Source organism: Heliangelus exortis, chromosome 10 (assembly GCF_036169615.1).
Source record: "Heliangelus exortis chromosome 10, bHelExo1.hap1, whole genome shotgun sequence".
Taxonomy (NCBI): Eukaryota; Metazoa; Chordata; class Aves; order Apodiformes; family Trochilidae; genus Heliangelus; species Heliangelus exortis.
In genome coordinates, this window is record NC_092431.1 from 8,195,024 (window position 1) to 8,220,563 (window position 25,540).

The following is a 25,540-nucleotide window of genomic DNA, read 5'->3' on the forward strand; positions in this document are numbered from 1 at the left end:
ATCACAGAGAAGATAAACAGATTTGATATTGATAGCACTGTCCTATTGTGTGGTTGCATCTAGTGTCCAAGCTGCCTCATTATCATGGGAGGATTTGGGTTACAAGTGGCCTAAGCACGTTATCTTCACAGTCTCAAAGCGCTTAAAGCAAATTAATACAGTTGGTGGTTGAAAGGACTTCCCCTTCAAGGTAGGACAGTTCCACTGGTGGTGTGGCTTAGCTCTCAGCTAAGGACCATTCTTCCACTCAGCAGTGACAGCTTGGTCATGGATTCCCCAATCAATTAGATTTAGAGGAGCTTATCTAAGCCTAACATCGGGATTAATGTGCTAGTTAGATCAACTAGTGAGCAGCTACTCTTAGGTTTACCTGAGCATTTTATGTACTCAGTTTGGTGTGAGGACAAGGACCACTGACTTGGAGACAAACTTCTGCTTTGGAGTGATCCTGAGTAAGCATGGATAATCATTTAATGTCTTGAAAATACATGTAGATATATTCTACATTCCCTGAATTGTGTGTAACTGACCCTGCACCCTGGGAATTCAGGTGTGTATAAATAAGTAAATAATCCACCTCTTCCTGTTGTTAAAACCCACCAGCCTAAAGCTTTTGCAGACCACTGAGCCCAGTTGTGTTAATGCAGTCAGCCATGTCACATGATCCTGCATGTAAATCCAAACATTAATATTTTAAAAGATTTGATGTCATCTAAGGTCCTCATCTTACCTTTCTATACTCAGCTAATGTTCAGACTGCATGGAACATTTTAGTTACCCACACCCAGACCTAATTTATTGGCAAAACAAAAAAAACAAACCAAACACCACTCCAAAAATAACCAATTTTAACTATGCAAGAGGGCGTATCTCATGCATATAGGGCTACAGATGTAATAGTGTTGCTTAGGTGACAAACTTGTAGACCAAAAAGAGCACATTTGTGGGAAGGACTTGGACCCTGAATATGTAACACCTCACAGTTATGCTAAAGCTGATAAATGTTTTATGTGATAGATTTTGTTTACCTTTTCCAAATGCCCAGAAGGCACATAAAAAGGAAAGCAGCCATGCCAACTCTTATGGCTGAACAGGCTGCAATAATGAAGACACCAGCCTCTGCCTAGCAGAGTTCTATTTTTTTTCCACAATAAACTCGTTGCACTCAGGAGCAGCCTCAGTACCTCCATACATTAAAAGATGATGGAAAAAAAAGAAAAAAAAAAGGCTTACACAGAATATGGTTGCACCACAGTGGATTCTAACTTCTGCAAGGCACAGATGAGAATATCAGGTGACATACCAGCTTTCAAATGACAATCAAAAGACCAAAGCTTTTTATGTTGTCATGAACAAGTTAATTTATGAAACTTCTAGCCAAACAGTTTTATTTTCACTCCATTCTTTACAGTATTCATATTCAGGGTAGCTATTCTCTGGGACAGCTGATGTTGAGAGATAAATTACCTGAACTGAAGGCAAAATGGTAACTCCTTTTTTGTGCCTGATGACTTGAATGTAATTACGGAGTAAGTTTGGGGTTTTTTTTTTTTTGCTAATTAGCAATAGTTTTGTAATAGACAACAGATGTGTCAAAAGGCTTGTTAGGATGATTCCTCACATAAGATTAACACAGAGACAAGAGTATAACTGGTGAATGCAATTGTTTTCAAGAAAACTCTATGAGAAAGGATTGACTCTTCAAGCTTGTCCAAGCCCTTTGTAGTCCAAATGACCAGACCTTACTACCACCTTCTACAACATCACAGAACCACCACTCTGATGGCAAAACTCTGGGGCAATACTAAGCTGATGAAAGACTAGGTAGTCCTGTTTCACTAGGTCATGTAAAATACATGTTAAGCATCACTATTAGTCTGATTCGTAACATTAAATCTGGTTTTAAATACTGACAATACGATCTGTAAAAGTGCATGCAGTGATTTTCACTCAGCCCAATTTCAAGCAACTGCTTTCATTTTGGCATTCCAAAACAGTCATGTAAGTTTATTTACTGTTTTTATGTCCTTTATCTTTGTTGATAGCACTGCAAGAGAACTCTGTTCATTATCTTGTCCCAAAAAATGTCCTTTCTCACAAACACTATCCTTCCATCACACTTCTGTCTCTCCCCTAATTTCTATCTTAACCCTTACTGAGGAGTAACAAGCAGGTGCAAGTGGTATAAAAAAAGAAAATCAGTGCCCCAGGATCAAAGCACAGCTGTCAGCCTCTATGTGATTTTAATAATCTGCTGGATAAATCCTCTGAAGATACTTGCTGTTGGAAAGATAGTCACATAAATAAAAAATAACAATACTGGGAACTAACATCCCAAACTAAAAGTGCTGATTTATAGCACAAAATAGGAAGTTAGCTCCTTCCTCATTGCTTCAGACTTAAGTATTTGACTTAAACTATATAAAAGTATTGGTTTCAAGGAGTATATTTTTACAAGAAAAAAATCTATACTGTGCCAAATGGAAATAAAATAGGAGGCATATTAATCTTCTGAGGTAGCTTTACTGATTTTGCAAATGTTAACTGAAAATATAATGGTTTCCAGAAGCAAGAATGGATCTGAAACACAGAAATCTTACTAATTTTTATGTGACCTGACCCTCTTGCCCACATGTACTTAGTATCCAGCCTGCTTTAACACTAAATACAACTTTTTTGCAAGCCAAAACAGCTGATGGTAACCACACATTACTTGCATTAATACAGTCACACTGAGAATCAGTAAAAGCCCTTTTCTTCAAGTGAAGTGCTTTTCTCTGTTAAGAAACATAGGTAAGCCTTTATCAACATAGTTTATACTGGCACTTTTAGATAACTGTGATATTTTTTGTCTCCTTGCAATGTTTCTTCACAACTATGTTTTTAAAATAGTGTTGGAAGTAGTTATTGTTTATATTTGAAGAGTAGATGTTTTCCAAAGGCATGCTGGGCAGTTACCAGTAATTAGACATACATGATATAAAAGTGAAAGATTTTAGGATTTCACTGTCCACTAAAATAAGTTACCAATACTCTGAGGAATCCCAGTTAAGCACCTTAGATTATCAAGAACTTTAGAGCTGCACTTAATTCAATACTTACTGAAGATGAATGGATGTACAGCTTCAATAAAGAACTTCTATTTGAAAGCTGATCTCATTACTCCACTGAATACCTGAATTAGAATGTTCCAGTGCTGCAGGTTAATAAAATGTAACTGATTAAACTGCAAATATGCTACCACTGCAAGAGCTGCCTGCAATTATACAATATTAAAAAAGACAAACAACAGTTTTCTTCTGTAAAATTTTTTGTGTGCATAGTTCAAGTTGGACCAAAACCTGGTAACGCACACTTAAGAATTCTGATTATTCATCCAAGTATTCTCCATTAAAACAAACATAAGTATACCACATACAAAAGTTTTACTTTTATTTTTATTATGAAAACCTGTGAATTTTTCTAAAAAACAGGTTCGCTTTTTCAGACAGATCTGATGATGTGTCCTCAAAAGGAATTCATCCAAAGAATTAAATTAAAATCTGTTCAAAAGCCATAGGATTGGCATGTTTTATATGGCAGTAAAACCAAAGTTTCCTGCTGTAATTAGTCCCAATTAATTCTTCCCTTTTTTCCTTTTCATTGCTTTCCATTCACCTTCCTGCGTAGCAAGACTACCAAGAAGCTCTTTCACTTTTCTTTTTCTGGCTGAATCTCTGTAAAACAAGCAAACAACATACAAAATACTTCAGAAAGATTGTAATGTGGAAAATAAGTTAGAAAATAATTTTCATTTACAAGAAGTCTCCCAACTCAAATTTCACCAAGACACACTTTAAATAAAAGCATTCTGCACATTCTTAAACAAGAGAAATGGAAGTGCAAAGTTGAAAGCACTTTAAATGTTCTCTAGTGAAAATTTATTTATTTAAGTTTAGTATGCTTGATCATGTCATGACGGTGATTTTGTCAGTCTTGGCACACAGCAAAAAAATTACACACAGGAGAACAACCCCCAGATTGGTACAGAAAAAAAGGCTACATTACCTCTCCATGATTTCTGAAAGTTGTATTCTAGCCAGAAACCTGTTATCTTTCCGAATCTCACGAATGGCTCCTTTAAGTTCACGTTTATGCCTCTGAATCAACTGCCTTCTTTCTTGCTCCTTCTTGCTGCTTCCCTGCTTTCTTCCAAACTCTAAACTGAAGTGAAAATGTATGTGAGAGAACAGAACACTTTAACAAAACCAACTTTTTCATGCTTATAAGGAATGAGTTTTTGAATGAACTCATGTGTTTTAATTCCTGCATATTATATGATTAATTTACAGAATAAGGAGCTGCCCTATTAACATACTGGAAAAATACTCACCAGACCTCCTAACTGCATGTCATCATTATGCAAATGAGCAGACTACATTTACACTTCAATCCCCCATATAGAGCCTGCATTTTGAACAGCCTGAAAAAGCTGGAGTAAAAGAATAAAAGATGCCTGGAGAAAGATATACCAAATACATCCTAAGTTTTTGCAGACCTTGTCTGCAGGTGATTTCTGCAGAAGTCTGATCAGTTACAAGGGATAAATGTGTGCAGCAAAGGAAAACTGTGCTCTTCAATAACCAGAATAAAGAGCAGACAATTTATGTCCCTGGAGATAACCAACATGACTGATGAAGCCATCAGCCACATGAAGAAAACTTCCTGAATCAGAATACTGTTTTATTAGCTACAAAACAAATGTTACTAGAATGGAATACAAAAGTGCACGTGGTCATTACAGGCTCTGTCAAACAGGAAGGAAAAAAACAATGGTTTTCGTCATTGCTACTGTTGGAGAGTAGAAAGCTGAATGGCTGGGAGAAGGAGAGGAATGGGACAGGTAGGCTTAAAGGAACTTAAAGTTAGTCACTTAATGTGACTACTTGTTATTATCTGTGATGCAGATATAGTAGGACAGGAATATGGACAGGAATAGTCTGCCTTAACTTTGACACCAGCACAGCATCCCTCAGTACTTTCACCATGCATCCTTACTACATATGAACTACTCACTCTTCTTCAGACTCAAATGATTAACTGAGCATTCTGTAAAGCACCTGAGTAGATAGATACAACCACCTCTTTTAATCTTGAAATGCATTACTTTACAATTACATGGAGAAGATTTGATTGCCAGTGCTATTTTTTCCACAAGAGTCTTTGCTTATTTCTTAGACTTTCTCCTTCCTTTTTCTTTCCCCTATCCACCACCCAAGTAACTGGTCCCTTGTGATTTGTGCACAAAATCCAGAACAAGAAAAGAGTTCTGTTTTATGTCCTGTTTTCAAAATCCTTTCAGCTTGCTGAAAATCTTAAACATTTTAGTGCATTTTTCTTTTGCATCAAGTGTTGCTTTACTTACACTTTCACAATTTTAGGTGTATACTGTTTCAATGGCACTGGCTTCTTTTTTTCACATATCAGTGGGGTATAATGTTTTTCTTTCTCCTCTAGCTCTTTCAGAGCACTGTGATACAATTCCTGAAAATGCAAATCAAATTGCAATTTTAAGAACATATCAAAGACACTATAATTCTCAAACTATTGTAAATTGAATCAACAATAATGTTCTCTACATAGTTTCCTTTTCTGGGTAAAACCACAGCTATTCATTAGGACACTGAAATTCTGTAAGCCTTCCAGGCCACAGAATTTTTAATACTTTTGCAAGTCTATTAAGATGGTATCATGAACAATAAGAAAGGTCTTCAGGTAGTTTCATCTAACAGAGGAAGAAGCAAAACTAAAGTAAACTGAACTCAGACTCTGCCTCTTAGAGTAATTTTAAGAACGTTTGTATATTTCAATGGCAAAACCAATTCTGTATCATTCATGTTCAAAAATCATCTTTTGTGATGCTTCTTTGAGGAGAGGAGAAATCTGGTATATTGAAAAGCAATAGATTAAAACTTAGAACCTTACTGCTATAAAATAACCAACTGCCCTGTTCTAACTAACATAGCTGACCAGGCATATTTATGTTAGCTTTACTTAAGGCAGTTATAAATACTACCTCAGCAATTTGGTACATGTATTTGGTTGTAGCAAGGTCTTACAGAGTCATTGCAAAAGTACAAGAACAACTGGATGACCAGGCTACCAGGCTATAAATCGTCACTCACAGAATATTGCATTATTACAAGTTACATGCTATTTTCTTCAACTAGAGGGGAAAGACAAGATAGATAATCTGGAAAAATATCTCTTTTCTTATTTGCTTTTTCCACAGAAATAGCTCTGATTTCTGAAAAGCACAAAATGCAAATGCCTGAACCTTTAAAGAAATCTTACTGATGCTTATTCTTGTTTTTCCTTGTTTAAGCAGAGATAGTGATCACAGAATTTATTAATTTAATAAAATACATCAATTATTTCCTCTTGAGGAACACATACCTGCATTTTTTCAGGATAATCACTCACTGGCACATGTTGTGTAAGCAGAATTCTGATAGGATGCATTATTTCATGGAACGATGGCAAATACTCATACAGAGCTGCACATTTTTTAATAAGGTCAAAGCACAAGGCTAGACATGATAACCTGTTAAAACATAAAAGAATTAACAATTTCACTTGCAAAACTGTTGTGGATTTTCAAATAAAATTAATAGAATTTATTAAATTAGGGGGTGCTAACAGTATCTATTATTAAGACTGCTTAACAGAATCAGTTACAAGGCTGCTTCTTGTTGATAATTCAGATGAAAAATTTCTCTCTACTAAACAAACACCCAAGAAATTCATTAGCCACAAATCCTTGTTAGTGCACAGAGCACAAGCCAGTACTGTGTTTTTGCCACTTACATGGAGTAAGAACCTTTTATTCTGGTTCTAAAATTTTCTGGTACAGGTTGTGAGGTTCTAAAACTTTACTGAAACAGAATTAGCAATTTCAGTTCTGGGCTTTCATAACAAAATGCTCACTCAACCCTGATATAAGTTATACCACAGCACGTATCCAAAGTGAAACTGTAATGCTGAATATGGTTAATGAACATGTTTAATGTGGTATTTCCTAACTTCAGTGTTTTATTACTTAAGTGACACTTTCTAATATAGTGTTTGCACATCAATAGTTACTTGCTTCTGAAGAGCCTGACAGTTTGAAGTACTGAGCACCTCCTCTGTCCCTAGATCATCCTCATCAGAACAAATGCTTTGCATAATATTTTGGAAAAAGATCAGCAATTTCATATGCTACAGATAAGTACCACAAAAGCAAGCCAGAACAACTCATTACTATTTTTAGTCTTAGAAAGCACTATCAGAGATTATCCAAAAGATGATGTGGTATTTCTTCTGTTCACATTTCCTACATACCTGATATGATTAATTTCTGTTCTGCCGGTTTCATTTAACCTACTCACAATACTCAGTGGTAGATTTTGCTTCTGCCAACTTTCCAGATCCTTCTTATCACACACCAAAAGTAGTTCTAAGTTTTTCCCCACTGGTGTAAATGGATGCACTACAGTATAGCCTAAAAAATAAAAGCAATAATCATTAAACAAGATAATTATGAAGCATTTTTTCAGAAGGAAGAAAAAACAACTCTTTTTATGCTTTTAATCATACTGCCTTAAAAATACTTTATCAGTATTATGTTTTCCTAAAATCATGGAAAACACTGGATCATGGGTACAATTGTATGTAAGTACTCTAAACACACCACCAAAGTCACAGAATCCAAAAGCAAGGACTGGGAGAATAAAGTACTGCTCACTACAGGAGAAGATCCAGCTGAAGACTATCTAAAGAACCTGAGTGTGCACAAGTCCATGGGACTTGATGAGATGTGACCAAGGGTCCTGATGGAACTGGCAGATGAAGTTGCTAAGCCACTATTCCTCACATTTGAAATGTCACAGCAAACTAGTTATTCTTTCTACCTACTTGGCTCTCATGAGATTCCACCTGGAATAATGTGCTCAGCTCTGGGGCCACCAGCATAAGACTAACATGGACCTGCTTGAGTGGGGCCAGAGGGCCACAAAAATGATCTGGAGACTGGGCACCTCCCATAAAAGGACAGGGTGAGGGAGTTGAGATTGTTTAGCCTAGAGAAGGCCTATAAGGGAGACCTTATAGCAGCCTTCCAGTACTTAAAGGGGGGCTATAAGAAAGAGGGGGAGGAACTCTTTATCAGGAGTGTGGCTATAGTAGCAGTTTTAAAAAGAAAGAGGGTAGATTTAGATTAAATATTAGAAAGAAATTCTTTACTGTGAAGGTGGTGATACACTGGCACAAGCTGCCCACAAAGGGAGTGGATGCCTTGTCCCTGGAAGTGTTCAAGGCCAGGCTGGACAGGGCTTTGAGCAAACTGGTCTAGTGGAAGGTTTCCCTGCCCGTGCAGGGGGGTTTGAACTATAAGATCTTTCAAGTCCTTTCAAACCTAAACCATTCCATGAATCTAGGTATGGGGAGAGAGAAGAAATGTAGGTACATGTCCAACCTGTGGGGAAACAGGAGGCATAGTTAAACTGATCACAAGCTGATCTGTGAAACAGTACCTACAGAGCAACATTGAAGTGGCACCTGAGGAATTTCATGGAAAAGGAGAAAATAATTTGCAGACTCTTTTTATTTGAAACTTTGTTTCCTTACATGCTATTTGCTTGCAATGGAAATTACTTCAAAACTTTTTCAAACTGTAAGTTGATTATTTACATACTCTAGAACCTTTACATGGCTATTCACAGGCAGGCCAGAAGAAATGAATTAACATTCCTAAGTTTTGAGACCCAAAGTTGTGAGAGATTGACACACACATATGCAAGATCAGAAACTAGGATGCGTGGGTTTTATTATCTGCTTTCCTTGTGAGAGGATAGCAGATCTCATTAACAATTCCATTACCTAAGGCTATCAACAATGACAATCCTTCTCACTCCCTCCACCTCCAGTTTTTCTTCTTTTTTAAAGTAATAATTGGGTTCGTTTTTTTTTTCTAAAGCTGGCTGTATTTAAGTCTTATGAAGCTATATTCCATGTAATTTTTTCATGTAAAAGAAAAATTAAGTTTATAAAATTAAAGCAGTAAGAGTTTATTTGCTGATTCTATTTGCTGTCAAAACTGAACCCCAAGAATTTTTTGAGAGAGTGCCAGTAAATCAACATTCCAGAAAATTGGACATCTGCTCATTTTAACATATTCTGTGCTAACAGCCTAACCATCACATATAACAGCAATGAATATTTAACTTTAAAACTGAATACTTTAAATAACTTCAGGACATCGATACTGATCAAAAAATTCTGAAAGAGAACACTGTGCCTCTAACATATCTTTTTTTGAGCTTTTCCTCACTGCCAACAGAAACCAGCACCATGCAAATTTAATTAGTGCAAAATCATTACCAGGAATATAAGAGAAATTTAAAAAAAGACAGCTAACAACTGATCACCAATTACCACAAAATATTTTAAAATAGTTTTATCTGATTTTGCAGATTATTTTGACTGTACCTTTGTAGACAAATACTCCAAAAAAGTAGTACACAAAGGAGAAAATACTTTAAGTACTATGTAACCCACCCACTTCATAATGTCTTCCCACTCATTTCTAAGGGTTCAGCTGTCCACAGAGATTTCTCTTTCTGTACAGAGATTTCAGGGCTTAGCTCTGATGCAGCCCAGCTGTGTAACCTTGGCTTACGCTTCAGAGGAAACTGCTAAGCTGTGAAAAGCAGCTGGGAGAAAGTCTGTAGGGTAAGAAAGATGAAACTGTAATGCTAGGTTTGTTGAGAAAAGAGATCATTAGTAGCTCAAGCATTCAGAAGAGACAAAAATGCCATAATGAAAAGGCATAAAAATTCTAAAAGGGGAAAAAAAAGAAGAGAGCTGCAAGACAACCACTCAGCACTACTGAAGATGTGCTGGAATACAGCAGCAAGAGAAGCTAAACCTTTCTCACCAGACTAATGACCACCTAGTGAACAGAAACTCTTCAGGTGCCTTCAAGAGTGACAAACATTATCAATACATAGCCTGTAGTTCAATAAATCCCAGATACCTTGTGACTTTGCCAACAAAAAATTCACTTGAGAATATCCTGCCTGCAAGAACCTCTTTCCATATGCTGACACTGGATGATCCAGAGATACACATGAATTAATTACCATTAGTTATTCTGACAAACTCCTCACAAATAAATTATCATCACTAAATTTACCAACAAAAAGCCCCCAGGCTAGAATAACTTTAAAACTAGAAATTTATAATAAAAAAAAAGTCAAAGAAAGAGCAAATAAAACTCATTTGCTATCATATGGAACAAACTGGAAAGTTTTACTCTCCCTATTGTCTGTGCAAGTTTCTAAGTTTACACAGTTATGTGGGGACAGCTGCCCTCTGTTACACTACACCAAATCCACGCCAAATAAAAAGGAAAAATACCGATGTTGTGGTACACTCCTCTCATTTATCTCAGTGATATGGCTATTGGCTGAAAAGCAAAGTGTATCTGCAGCAACAGATGCTGCCTCACTGTGAAGAGAGAGTACTCATTGGGAACTGGTTAGAAACTGTGAATTTCAGCACATAGTCTATTTAGAGCAACAATATGGAAAAAATACTGCACTATGGGTAATATAACCTCATTTATTTAATAGCTTTGGTTCTTTCCTTCCTGCCAATACTAGGAGATCCAGTTCATAGCAAAATGCCCAAGAATCAAGGTTGTGGTCCTTTGCTAACCTAGCAGATTATTTTGGTTTTTTGCTGAATACAATAAATTCATTGCAAAACAATTTCATTAACATTTAAAAGGTCAACCCCAATACTAAAATTTATTACTCATTTACTTTAAACGAACTCACCTTGGGCTCGTTTTTTGGGTAGAGATATATGAAGTACTCCAAGAAGAAAATTGATGAGTTCTGGCACAAGTCTTCTGGAAAGTGATACATATTCCAGGAACAAACAGCATATAAATAACCCTTTAATAATATCTTGCAATGTTGTAACACGACACTAAAAGAAAAAAAGCATAAAATATTAATTATTAAGATTCAATGAATCACAAATACAGGATACTCCAAAAAGCAGAAATATTAAATACATTGTTCACGTTTAAAATCTGCAAAATTAAACGCTTTGGACACAAGAGAAGCACTGGCTTTCCTTCGGCCTCACTAAAGAGCATATGCAGGACTGAGTATGAAGTCTGTCAGAACTGGTTTAGCCACTAGAAGGTGCTAAACCACAAGTTCTTCAGCAATGAAACGAGGAAATGCAAGGCTCAAAGCAACTTGGATATCTCATAGCAATAGAGCTACCTCAAGACTTTGGAAACATATAAACAGGACATTCTGATAGAAAAAATGAGGACATATTTTAACTACACTGCACGAGATACATCTTCACAAAAAAACAAAAACAAACCCAACCTGCCAATTTTTAAGTAAATACCTTTCTTAAGTAGGAAGAAATGCAATATAGGGAAGAGAAATCACTAATGAATGATCAGACTGTATGCAGTCTGTTCTATTAATCCTATGGAATTACTGTGTGACATATTGAAAAAATGATTCAATATGTTTTTGTGAGTTGGAAGTCTACTCTGTAAGTGTTTTTTGCTCTTCACTTTTTCTTCCAATTACTATCTGTGACTATACTGAACATATAAAGCTGCCTTCTCAATACATTTCCAAAGTATACATATAATACTAATAACATATATTTGGAGTTCTAGGGAGAAACAAGACAATGGAGTTAAATACTGAGATACAACATCATAGACCTACCTTACTAAGTAGTTGACTCATGTACATAAAAGCAGGTGTTACAACAGGATGCCAGAAGTCAGAAGTTGGAAACAGCAGAGATACAATTTTCAAATAAATAAGCTGAAAGTACAAAAAGCAGAGTGAGGCAACATACAGTAAGACATTATTCCCAGAATCTTCACTCTACACATACATTTTTGTGTAAAGCTGTCAGTAACTACTACTGCCATGTAGTTACTAAAAACAGTAGTCTAAAAATACAATACACATAATTTTGAAAAATCTTATGATAGATAACTTGTTTTTTGAGACAACTTGCTTAAGTCACATGAGAAAATTAAATATCCATTATAGGTCTAACACTGCATTAATTCAACAAGGCAGCTGAAAGAACAACCAAGAAGGAACTACACCTCCCAAGCCCATTTCCTCCATAACAAAATTGACCCCCCTCAGGGTCACCACAATCATGGATGCTCACACCACAAACAAATGAGCAAGTGGCCACAAAGGACCTGTGACACCTTTCAAGGGGTCACCAACACAGACATTTAAATGACCAGGAGCCTCAGCACACATCAACAAATAAGCGTTGCAGCCAAAAGAACTGCACAGCAATTAGGTGTTCTTTTACTGAAGGGGTCTTGTTAAGAGAGCTGTAAGTGACCTCTTTTCAAGACCATGAGGGTGTTAAACATCAGTTGTGAGGAAATTCTGAAAATTATCTAAATGGGTACTTACCTAGTGAGCTGGATGCAAGTAAAGTTTTATTGTCTCAGTTCTGTTTCTCTCTATAAAGTTTCTGTCAAACTAATATCCTCCTGATTGTTTAGCTTACTAAATGCCACAGTCCAAATTTCAGGTTAGATTAACTATAGCCATATATAAACTCCACTAACACAACTTTTTTAAGGAATGTTCATTCAAACAAATGCTTTGAGAATAGGAGCATGGTAAAAAATACAATGATGACATAAAAAGCAATGATGGTTTGAAACCTGAAGGGAATTAAAACTCAGAAGTGTGATTGGTGTCATAAGGGTGACAGAAACAAAATTAAAACAGAAGTTAAACACACTCTACATTTCCTGAAAAATCCAAAACATCCTAAATAAAGACTTCAAAAGAACTTAATATAAATATTTTTCAAGCTGTAAGAATCAAGTCTTCTAACCAAAATCCTTCAGTCTATTTTCTTTCAATAGCCTAATGACTCCATTAGGCAGCACTAATCCATCAAATTGGGAGACAGAAAACAAATATCTTCCTTTGGATTATGGACTTGTGGTTTGTCTTTGAAACTTTTTACTATGATAAACAATTACTCATTTTCCACGTGCTTCATTTCTTGAATTCTCTAACAGTCGTTTAGGTAGACACTGAAAAAGCTGTCTGTTCACATTTGGCATGACCACTGAAACATTACTGATATAGAAAAAAAAAGGTCAATTTTTCCTTATTAATCTAGTGATTATCATATACAAAGTACTAAGAAGTGTTGTATTTTTATCCCCATAATAATATTATCTTTTTTAACCTGGGAGGTAGTGTACCTCTATGGAGCACTTTTATAAACATTTGCACTTAAAGAATCACAGAGATCAGGATGTAACTGACAATATCATTTCCTTCTGGAGCTACCAATGTAAGTTTCATGAGGAAAATAATGAAATTTTTGCTATGAAAGCTGGAGTGGCAATTTTAAGATCTTTGCCTCTTTTGAATATTCCAAAGTCACACTTGTACTCTCAAGAACATGTGTGGAGGTGTTTTATTCATATTTTTTGTTTGGTTGGTGGGTTGATTGGTTTGTTTGGTCATTTTTTTTTATTACAACTTCCCTCCAGATAGGCAATGTTAAATACTGAGACAGCTAAAGAGTCACAGATGCTGGTAATTCATTACACACTTTGAAATATAAAATTAAATTTAACATCGTCTTGGATTTACTGATACTTCTGTACAAAGGAAAGAACAAGAGATTTTTCTAGCAGTATGGATCCATTACCGTGTCTAAGCCTGGAAATGTTGCTCGGCCTTTGACTTCAAGAACTTCTTCCATATCATGTGCAGCGTCTCGAAGGATAAACTTAATACTGTCACTGGCTGCCTCAGGAAACATCTGGCAAAGATTGTACAATGGCCTATTAACAAGAAATTTAAGTCATGATCAAGTTACACCACTGATGTTAATAAAAAACTGAGTTTTAAACACATGTAGGAATATTTCTAGTGTTCCACCTACATTCTACCAACAACAAATTCCCTGAAACAAGTTGTTCTTTTTTAGAAACAGCCAGCCAGTATATAGGTTATTATTCTAAATACAAGACAATTTAAAACTTTAAAATAAACTCACAAATCACCTGTTATGGTTAGAACACATCCTTCTGAGTCTCCTAACTCTGTGCTTTACTGCACTGAGCTATGCTGGCACACAGGAGGCAGCCCACTACTCTAAATATCCAGGGTTACACAATGCCTGAGGCAGGATTGTGGTTAGCAAAATCATTACTTCAAACAAACAAAAAACCCTCCAAAGTTAGGTCAGCTCCTGGCCTGTGGTTAGTGCCTACAGGGAGATGCAGTCAGGAGTATCCATCTGTTTGGTCAGAGTTTCGCCAGTATTTCCAGTTAAAAATGTCTGTAGTGATTACTAATAAATACTCATACTTTGCTATGTACCTCTGAGACAAATTTAGCTCTCTTGTCACTATAACTCCTGTCAGGCATTTGAAAGCAGTAATAGCAAACTGACAACTGCCTGCAGTGTTTACTTGGAACTTTTGTATGAGTTAACTCAAACACTCTTTAATTCCATTTTCATCTAGTTCCCTGCATGAATTCATAGAATGGAAACCCACAAAAGCCCCAAAGATTGCAAAGGGAACTGCACAGCATCACTGCAAAGTTTATAATCCCTCACTAGCAGTCTAGGTAACTTCATACACAGAATGCATACATGCATACATGGTATTATTTATTCATTACCTATGAAAAGCATTTTGCAGATTAAAAATATATTCTGAGGTTTTAAACAGGTCTTGGTACAGTTAATAATTTGGGCTATACATGAAAAAACACTGCAGGGCTGGGGAGTTGCCTAGAACCCTAAAGAAATATTCAAAACAAACAACATCCTAAATGCTTTACTCTAGGTAGCTTTTCCCTCTAAATCATAAAGGCACTAAAGTCTATACTATTTATTACTTACAGGACCAGCTTGTCAATTATTCTGAGCTCTGGTAAATCCAGAGTAGCTAACTCGCCAATATACTCCATAAGGAAGCCAAACAATTTCTGAAAGAAGCATAACATGTTGAAATTAATAGGTTTTTCTTTTTCTTTTTCTTTTTTTTTTTTTTTTTTTTCATTGTACATGTTCTTAAACAGCACAAAAGAACAGTGACACAGATGTTAGAAAATGAAGAGGTATGTTCTACTGCTATTCACAGCATAGAAGCCTGTGTTTTATACTGCTTCCTCAACACTTAATAAAACTTACTCTGGAAGGCAAAGTTAATTTCAAACCTTAAAACAAAACAAAACCCCCATACTTCCAACTTTGCTTTGTTTCCAACTGCAAGGCTTGGATGATTGCATTTTTGAATTCTCTCCAGTATAATCAGCTGTTGTTCTATTGTTCTTCCAGCCAATAAAGACTTAAAGGTCTCATAGGACTCAGGAGCTAGAAAGTAAAAACAAAAATTAACCAGACAAAACCCTCAAATTTAATATTTCACTTAATTCAAGTGAACACCTAACAAATTTCCAATTTGGAAATGTTATTATTCAGAACAAAAAAACCCAAAAACCAAAAAAACACACACATTTTTAAAGAATCACCTTTTCAACATTAATAACCTGTTAGCATATATGTATCATTACAAATTTGAATCTACATTGGAAATAATGCATATATTTTTCAATGGTTAACACTCAATTCATCCTGTATTTGCTGTCTAAGCTGAGCACAACTATGCTGACACACACAAAGCTAAAATAAACTTAAGCACACAAATTTACCATAATACATTTAGTTCTGCGGGCTATTTATACGAAACTAAGAAAAGGAAGAATCCTGCCACTAACAGAAAATGAAAAAAGACAACTTGGCATATATTTAGTCTTTTGCATAACTTTATATGTGAGCAAATATCCTAACTGGTTATGTTTTTAAAATTATTTTAATGTGACTGCTTTCTAGGTAAAGCAAAACCTGAATGAAATTTAAAAGACTTTGTGTGATACAAGTTCTCCTTTTGATGGAAAACTGCAAGCACTTAAGGAAGGTGCTGGAAAGGTTGTTTAATCTTGTGACAGATATTTTAGTTAGAGAAATCTATACTAGGACTAGGTAGATGCATTACCAACTTAATGTTAATTAATGTTTTGTTTATGACTTGAAAAGTGGCTCCTCCTTCCTCCTACGCACAGGAGGAAGTGCCTAGGAGGACTGCCTGACTCCTCAAAAGGAGTCAAGCTCTGTGCATGTCTATGTAGCAATACTGCAATATTAAATCACAGGGATTAAAACCTCAGAATCCTGCCTCTCCAAGCATTTATTCTGACCAAAATGTCAGTCTAAGCTGACAGCACTAGATAAAGTAATCTTTTCTCATTTAAACATAGATAATAGAACACTACTCTGCCTTCCCTTAATTGAAACACTAGATCTCTGGACTGGATGTGTTGGTGGCCATCAGAAAAGAGTACAGGTCTTTTACATTTTCCTCTCAGTATTTATCTTTCAATTCTAAGGCTGCTTCGGAGAAGCAGGAACAGCTCTGGGGTGAGACAGAGCTTGTTCCCTCTTCTCACAGCATGATTAGGGCTGATAAGAACTGTAGTTACTGGCTACTCTTGGAATAGTTTAAGAAAGCTGTGAAGAAAAACTTCACGGATGAAGAGCAATATGCAAGACCTACAAAGCAGAGAAAAAGACTGGTTATAAACCCTCTAAATACAAGGGGAATCTCTGGATCAGTCCTTTGCTTACCAGCAAATGTATAGGGAAGCTCTGATTTGGCTGCTTCCACTTTTGGATCTAGTTCTTCTACATTCTGTGATTCACTTTCATTGGTCTTTTGTTTCTCCTGTTCTTTATTCCCTGCTCCTTCTTCTTCACTCTCAAGGTCAGATTCAAGATCAGAATGGCCATCTGCAGCACTATCCTCCTCATCTTCATTATCAGATTCTTCCTCACTTTCTTCTTCATTGTCATCATCTTCCTCCCCACCTTCCTCTTCCTCATCTTTCTCCTCCTCTACATTTTCAATATTAATTTTTCCATCCTGTTAGAAGAGAAAATAAGCTAGTTAAAACACTGATAAAATGACCTCACAAAAATCACCATGCAATGCTATCATTAGATACACAAGAACAGGAACTGAGCTTTGCTACCCTGACCAAATAGTGAATGGCAGCAGTGCAGGCCAAGAATGGATTTTAAGGAGAGAAGATGCATACATATACAGCAACATCAGGGTATTTTCAAGGGGCTGAAAGAAACTGGAAGCATAGAAGGTACTATATGAGAACTAAGAGAACACACAGGTTAAAAACTACTGGCAGATGATTCAGAAAAAAATATTTCAATATTGCTTACAGAAGCATTCCTGGTAAAAAAAAATAAATCCTTCTATTTATTAAAGTAACCTATCAGATAACTAATACTTGTTCCACCCTGATTTTATTAATCATCAGTTTAAATTCACATTCACAATTTGTGTTCTCCCCTTTGAGGACAACAGCAATTCCCTTGCTGCTTACATGCAAAAGGATGAGAGGATCAGTATGCACAGTTAAAGTGACTCACTACATCAAGCTTAAGGTTATATTGCTCTGCCACCTTAGTAAAAGCTACGGCAAGGTCAAGATTCTTTCAGAAACCCACTCATTCTCAGGCTACAATTTGATAGAACTTGTATCAAATACAGCAGAAATTTTTTTGAAAAATAGAAGATAGCAGAAGGGCCCTCTCTTCAGCCCAGTAGGCTAACAGCATAAAAGGCTACTGTAACAGCAGCACTATAGTCAGTAGACTGAGGGAAACAACTGTTCCCCTCTACTCGACCCTTCTAAGATTACAAAGAATACAGTGTCCCATTCTGGGCCTTCAAGTACAATAAAGACATCCATAAACTGTGGCAAAGTTTGAGCTGCCAGGACTTTTGAGGGGCTGGGGCACCTGCCCTATGAGGAGAGACAGACCTGGGCTTGTTCAGCCTAGACCAAACAACTACCTTCAGTACCTACAAGGGAGATCATTGAGAAGGCAGAGCACACCCTTCATTACACTCCACAGCAGAAGAATGAGAAGCAATAGGCAAAGTCAAAACAAGAGACATTCAGTCTGGATATAGAGAAACTTTCGCACAGTAAGGACAGTAAGTGGAACAGGCTGCCAAGAAAGATGTGCAGCCTCCACTGCTGGAGATTTTTCAAGAACAGATTGGATGAAATTCTGGGCAAACTGGTAATTTCACAGGTAACCCTACTCTGAGTGGAGGTTAGACTAGAGGCCTCCACAGAGGTCACTCCCAAACTCACTTTCCCATCTTCTTTTCAGAAGAAAATGCTGAAATATTAAACCTTACCTTATAAGACAATAAACGTCTGTCATCATTATCCAGGATAAATCCATCAGCTAGATCATCAGCTGACACATGGCTGGGTTTCTTTTTATTTGCCTCTTCATCTATTCCATGCATTCGACGTAGTCGATCTGCCTGTTTCAGAAGAAATACCACACACCCATGTGAGCCACATGGATTAATCGGGTAACTACATCAGACTGCAAAATCCTTCAAATACTACAGCTAAGAAAAACAAAGGAAAAAAGTTAACTGAGGTTACTCCACAAGTTGATGGGGAAAAAAAAAAAAAGCAACTGAGAAATTATGGTCAAAAGCTGATTATGCATTTTTTTGTGGGGAGCACACACTGTAAGAGCACACACACAACTGGATTAAGTTATTTGGAAGGCACTAAAGCTGCATTTCCCAGAGCACTACGTTCTCTTTCTAAAAAACTTGCTTTTGAGACAGCACATCATTATTAGAAAATGTAAGCATCTAAAGTGTTGTATGATTCTGCAGTATTTATCTGTGTTTTCCATATGTGTAAAAAGTTTGTAACAAACACAACCATATACTATGGTACTGAAGATATAACAAATTTGCCAACAGCCTCAGTGGGCAATATCTGAACCAACCATTTACAAGAGTATTTCCAACAAGATGACAGAAAAAGAAGAAGAAAAAAAAAAATCCTTTCTGTTCTTCTATTAGTTACTGAGCTGTTCAGAGGTAATCTGAAGGTACTAAATTCCTACAATCCCAAATGTATTCCTAGTATACCAAAAAAAAAAAAAAAAAAAAGGAGAGAAGCATTTACCACATTATTCATTCTTTCTTATGACTCAGAGTTCCATGTTAACAGAAAACGCATGCAATATTTCCCAAGGGAATCTTATTCCTCCACAAAGCTACACATGTGCTACCCTGTAAAGACTCTTGCAACACCAGAAGAAAACAATAAATGACTTGCCAGTGTATTAATTTAACTGCTGTGCAACATGATACTCCTCCTTACTGACTTAGAAGCCCCCCTCAACTCTGTATAATTTAAAACACTTAAAGGCAAATCAAAATGATACCTTATTTTTATTAAAGATAACTCATTTCATAAACCTCAGTAGTAACTTACTAAGCCTGTATTTTTTTTGTTTTAATATCAGCTTGCAAACAAAACACAAACAGAAGAAAAAACAAACCCTAACAAACTGCATTTTAGTATAGTTACATTCAATCTAAGGTCAAGCAAGAAATCTAAGTGGTAACTTCCAAAAAGGAAGGGAACAAAACAATCTAAAACCATAAATGTTTTACCTCCAGCTTCTGTAGACGTGCCTGTTCCTCTTTTGCCAGTTCTTCTTCTGTCTTCATCCTTTCTGAAGGTTTTGCTTTCATCTCGAATCCAAGTTCGCGAACAATCATATCATACTCATCAGGCTAAAAAGATATTTATGTAATTGTTTATTATCTTAAGTTTTATTATTCTGCTTTGCAGCCACCCCTCTGCCAGTCTAACAACTAAGAATAAGATTAAGATATAAGGAAAAACAGTTTCCAGAGAAAGCTCCAAGAACATTCAACTTAGAATGAAGACAATGAAAGGAATCAGCACTTCACTAGAAATTCTCCTGGAACTTCCCCCTCCCCTATTTAAGTTACTCATGACTGAAAAACTTACAAATAGTTTCTTAAATAAAAACTGGTTTACTTGAAAAACTTTAAAATACTGGTTATTAATAAAATTCTATTTTCTCAAAAAGCAGATAAAATTAATAAATTTATAGATTACATTTCACTCTACACTTACATGAGCTGAGACTTCATTGTATGAGTTACACAAATGACTATCTTAAAGAAAACAAAAAGGCACATAAACTTTTGTGATTACATGTCAGCAAACTGTGACAAAATTTTTGCCTAAGATATTAACAGAGTAGTCAGAATGTCATGGAACACCTTAAATATCAATACACTAAAATACAAACTCTTGATGCAGTATCCTCTGTTCATTATAAGAGATCAGTTTTAACAAAAGATCAGTTTATTAGTTTGACCATTCAGAACCTGAATTCTACTGCCAAGGTATAAATGTAAACTTAACCATGCTCTGCAATATAATACAAGATTTCTATAAGAAAAAACACATTAGCACAACACATTACAATACCTATTCTTACATTATTACATTTAAAATTTAATTTCCCTTAAGCATAGAATACAAATGATAGAAAGGAATTTGAGACCATAAGTTTTCTATGCAAAAGTAAAATATTGGCATTTTTCTTTTTGTAGAGACAAAAAGTACCTGATTTACAACCAGGAAACGTTTACTGTCACATAGAAGTTGTTTAACCCAAGGAACACTGCCAAGATATTTAAACTAAGTTAATGTTCTCAACAATTTTAATTATTTGTGAAATTAAAGATCTTGTAAAAGAATCCTTTTTAAAAATAAGTCATAGCCAACGGTACTGTTCACCCTAAAACTTGTCTCAGATTTGACAGGTAATTAAAATAAGATAAATTATAAAATCCAATAATCTTCCAACTAATCAAACTGTCCTAAGACAGTAGCATTCTTTTAATTTGAGTAGCAGGTAACAAACTAATGAACATTTGCCTTATACTTCAACCATTATGAGTCAAAACCACAAGTTATTAGAACACAAAAAAGTAATCTTGTCAAAATCTTACCTTGGATTTTTCTACTTCTTTGTCCTTTCTCTCTGATTTTGGGGTTTTGCGGACCATAAGGGTTTGGATTTCCTTCCAGTCATTGTCAAGCTTTTCTGTGAGTTCTATTGCACTTTCTCTCCGTGTTTGCCTCTCTTGCTAGAAAAAACAAACCAAACACAACAGTAATGCTCAGATGAACATGACACTGAATTTACAGTATAATAAAAAAAACCTGTATTTAGCAAATGAGTATTATTCTTCAACTTTTTAAACCATCGTTTATGTAAGAAGCAGTACAGAGTTATGCTGACTGGCACAAAGGTTGCATACAGAAAACAAGCTATGCATCTGCAAAAGGGCAGATCTGGGGATACAGAATAGCAAATATTAAATGCACATTCCAAAATGACTACCAAGTCAGATGGACTTTATTCAAGGAGCTTGGACTCTTCACTTAGACAGCTATCTCCTCTGTTTTCTATGTCACTGCTATTTTATTCTGCAAAGACAGAAATGGTGACAGTTTATACTTCAGGCCTAAAACCTCACCTTTTCTTGTTTACATTTGGCTATCATCTCTTCTATGAGTTCCTTCCTAGATTTAGGTTTTTCCTCCTCTTCATCTTGCTGGGTGCTTGATGCTTTTTTACGGAGGAGGCCTCCACCCCCTCCAAAGTGAGCAGCAGTTAATTCAGCTAGAAAAAAAGTACATTGTGAATCTTTTTTCATCCATACATCAATGCAGGAGAGCTTCTGCTGATGCAACAGCATATTCCCATTCTTTAAGAATGGGCGTAGTAAAACCATTGAATCAATCATGCACTATTTCCAACCCTATGGGAATGGCCATACCAAAGGAGAGATGCTAGGCACATAATTTACACTGATAAAAATTATGTATGAGGTAAAAACATGGGTTATTATTTTTTTATTATTATTTTAATATTTTGGTGCAGAGGTGCATGAAAGCAACCAGAAAAGTTACACTTCACGTTCTGCCCAAAGAATTTGAAATACAGGTACCTGTGTCAGATGAAAAGCCCACAGATTCAAGCACCTTGCGTGGCAGGTGGTTTGAACATCTGCTAAAATCAAGAGAGCTGTTCTGTGTGTGCTTAAGAAGTAATCAAATCTGGCTTAAACATCCCAACCAGTTACATAATACTCTTTCTCAATGAAAGACAGTACTGAACTAACAATGTACCTGTCAACTAATATCCCACTGCTTGTTTTATTGATGGTACATGGCTTACCTGAGAGTGTTCCTCTTTCTTCTGTGTCACTGTCACTATCAACAATATCATTTAGTTTTTCAATTTCTGCCAAAGATTGGCCATAGTGAGTCAATTCTTCATCTTCATTAAGATTATAAATACTCTTCTTTCCATAATTTTTCTAAGAATAATAAAACAAACAATTCAGTAACAAAATATTTTAGTTTCCAGGCAGCAAGTTAATAAAGTCCGCATTTTTAGAAATAATTAAGGAGATGCTTACTCCAGTGCTGGCTCAAGAGCAGTAGCAGACCAGTACTTTCCATCAAATACATTAAAACTTAAGATAGAGAATATGATGTCTCTTTTTATTCTTATACTAAAATAAAAATGGGGTAACTGAGAAAACCTTAGCAAGCTTATGCTTTATGCATCAGTAACATTGATTTCTTAACTGCTACATTCCAGGTTGAATGAAAAAGTCTATAACCTACACAAATTATCAGTCAAATATGGTATTACACTACTCAATTCTGGAGACCAAGTATGATGAGGCAAATAGAAGAGTATTGAACATACATCACAGAATGACAGCAAGTTACAGAATTATTCTAATCAGCAAATTAAATGGCTGCTGTTCAACACCTATGCAGGAACTGGAAAGTGTAAATGATGGTGGTTGCTTCTTCCTCATTCCATTCCCAAATCATAATAATCAAAGACAACCAATTAATCAACAAATCTGTTAAACGCTGGCTTTCTTCCATATCAGTATTCAAAAAAGGTCAAAGAAATTTTTGCTTCAAGGAAGCTATCTTGAGAAAAATAAAGTTTTAATGGAAAAATTTGGACTCCCAGAAAAAAAACTGCTTTTTCATTGAAGTTACAAACATATAAAATCAAAAAGAAAGAGGGACAATCCCAACCTAAAAATGTCAAGTGGTTCTTGTGGTTTTAGGATCTTTTTGTGGTTTTTTGTGTTTGTTTGGGTTTTGGTTTGTTTTTTATATTCCTATGCATTACCTGTCTTTCCAAGGCGAATCGTCTCAGCATCTTTTCCTCTGGACTTATTTTGGTGTTATATTCACCAAAACGTTTATCTTTGAACACATTTGCCTTTTCCCTTTCTTTGTATTCTTTCAGTAATGTTTGGGTACGCTAGAAGGGGGAAAAAAAAGGAAAAAAAAGAAAAAAAAAAAAAAAAAGAGAGATCCAATTAAAACCAGAAGAGAATAACTACTTTTAAAGCCAAGGCAAACAATGCTCCATGGTATCATGGCATTATAATCTAATTGATCAGAATACTATAAAAATGGAAGAAAAATTTATGAGAAAATAACCTCATATGACATATTTCAAGTTATTAAGTTTTCTTATTACCTGCCCAAGATAATATATGGTACACTGTATCTCACCTTTATTTTACCACATGTGAAACTCTGCTTTGTCATTGAAGAATTCTGATTTGCCTGAAGTTTAGTATACAAGAATAAATAACAAGAAAACAAAAAAGCCCCAGTGTAAGCTGAACCTCTTTTGGTCATATCATCTCAGACATAAAAAACTCCAAGTGGTTAAATACATCCAGCTCTTTGCTTCAGTGCTGAGCACAGGGAGGTTATGCATCAAAGCAGTAAAAAGTTTAGCAGGTAGTGCACTGTACTTACAGTACAGGTAGGGAGACTTTTCAGTGTCAGTGATCTAAATAATTACAAGTATTTATTTTACTATTAAGTAAACCCCAAATAATTTCAGGTTTTTTTTCAGTAACCACTTTAAGTTCTGTTTGATAACATACTGTAGTACGTCAAGGATAACCTTGGGGGCAAAATTTGAAATTAACACTTTTTTTCAGCTTTAACAGAATCTACAGAGGCTGTTACTTCTTTCCTGGTTTATTTGAAAGGACAGATCATAAAAAAAATATTTCCAGTTAATTCAACGATAAGGTAGGTTGCTGGAATCCCATATACACAGTATGACACAACATTCTTCCTTATGCATTACAGATTTTGGTCAGGTAGTGATGTCAGTAAAGAAAGAAAAAGAGGCAATTTTTAAAAACTGTAAGGGTAGAAGGCAAAATATAAATTCTTCTTAAATTGTATGGTCATTCTTATGAAGACAGATCATTATTTTGCATCCCAAGATAGTTCTACAACACAACTATCTATCGAGCCAGCACACAGAAGTAGTCAGCATGCTTACCAAATTAATGGCAGCTATTTTGCATCTAAACATTTCTTACTTCATTCGCACCTCAGTGCACTTTCAAGCTTTCAGTATTACACCAATGTTGCATTGTTATCATTGTTAGCATCCCGCAGCAACCAAAACTGACCACCACAAGGAACACTTCATACACACCTGCACTCAAGCTCAATTTGCTTGCCGACACATGCTGTTGTATTGTGGATGAAAAGAGACTATTCCCACAAAACCAGTAAGACAAACTAACACTATTGGACCCCAGGGATTGCACTGGAATTGCATTTCCAGCAGGATCCTCATAATCTGGAGCAATGTAAGGTGAGCAGCCACCCCTGTGAGGTTGTCTGCTGTCACAGCTTAAGCTCCAGGCTTATCACCTCTTCACAACTGCACTCAAAGACGCCATCCATCCTTCCTTCAACTTTTGATGTCCTCTTACCTTCTTGATGGCCTTGGACCGTGAGACACCGGGCAGTCCCACATCATTCTTGGTCTTCCTCCCCAAGATGTTAAACTTTTGCCTGTTGACCTTCACCTCAAAGGGGTTGCTCCTGACCATGGCCAATGCTGACTTCAGGGGACCTTTGGCTGTGGAGGCCGCCGGGGCCTTTCGCTTCCACTTGGCTGCCTTCCCCATTTTCGTCCTGATTGCCCGTGGGGACGCGTGTGGGGAAGGAGAGGCTCAGAACCCGGCCCGCGGGGGGGCCGGAGCTGGCGAACAAGCTTAACAAAACGGCGCCGGGAGTGAGGGAGCAAACAAATCCCCCAAAACTCTCCCTCGGGCCTGACCACTGCCTTCCGACGCTCTCCTCAAACCAGGTGACAACCGAGGGGAGCGCGGGGCGAAGCAGAGGAGAGAACGGATCTTCTACCGCCACCTTTCCCTCACGCCGCCCTCCTCACACACGCGCACAGGCAGACCCACACCTCTCGCGAGACCTCCCTGGCTATCGCGACATTTGCCGGGCTTTTCCCCTTCCCGCTTTTAGGAGCGCCCCTGGCGGGAGGGGAAAAGGGAGGCCGGGAAAGGTTTACCGCACTACATATCCCAGCATGCAGAGCGCGGCGGGCTCTGCGGAGACAGCGGTGCTGT

At 36.5% G+C, this 25,540-nt stretch overlaps 1 protein-coding gene across 1 annotated transcript; it reads right to left on the reverse strand.

Annotated features, from left to right (window-relative positions):
- Positions 1-2,503: 2,503 nt before the first annotated feature.
- NOP14 (NOP14 nucleolar protein) lies at positions 2,504-25,384 on the reverse strand. Its single transcript, XM_071753369.1, has 18 exons — positions 24,887-25,384; positions 23,260-23,394; positions 22,276-22,417; positions 21,572-21,717; positions 21,041-21,178; positions 19,661-19,783; positions 18,368-18,499; positions 16,768-17,062; positions 15,326-15,456; positions 14,983-15,068; positions 13,777-13,912; positions 11,787-11,888; positions 10,860-11,013; positions 7,363-7,522; positions 6,436-6,583; positions 5,405-5,523; positions 4,048-4,203; positions 2,504-3,716 (listed from the first exon to the last, which is right to left on the reverse strand). Exons 1-18 carry the CDS (start codon positions 25,082-25,084, stop codon positions 3,617-3,619), a joined length of 2,601 nt encoding a protein of 866 aa, XP_071609470.1. The 5' UTR covers positions 25,085-25,384; the 3' UTR covers positions 2,504-3,616.
- Positions 25,385-25,540: the final 156 nt, after the last annotated feature.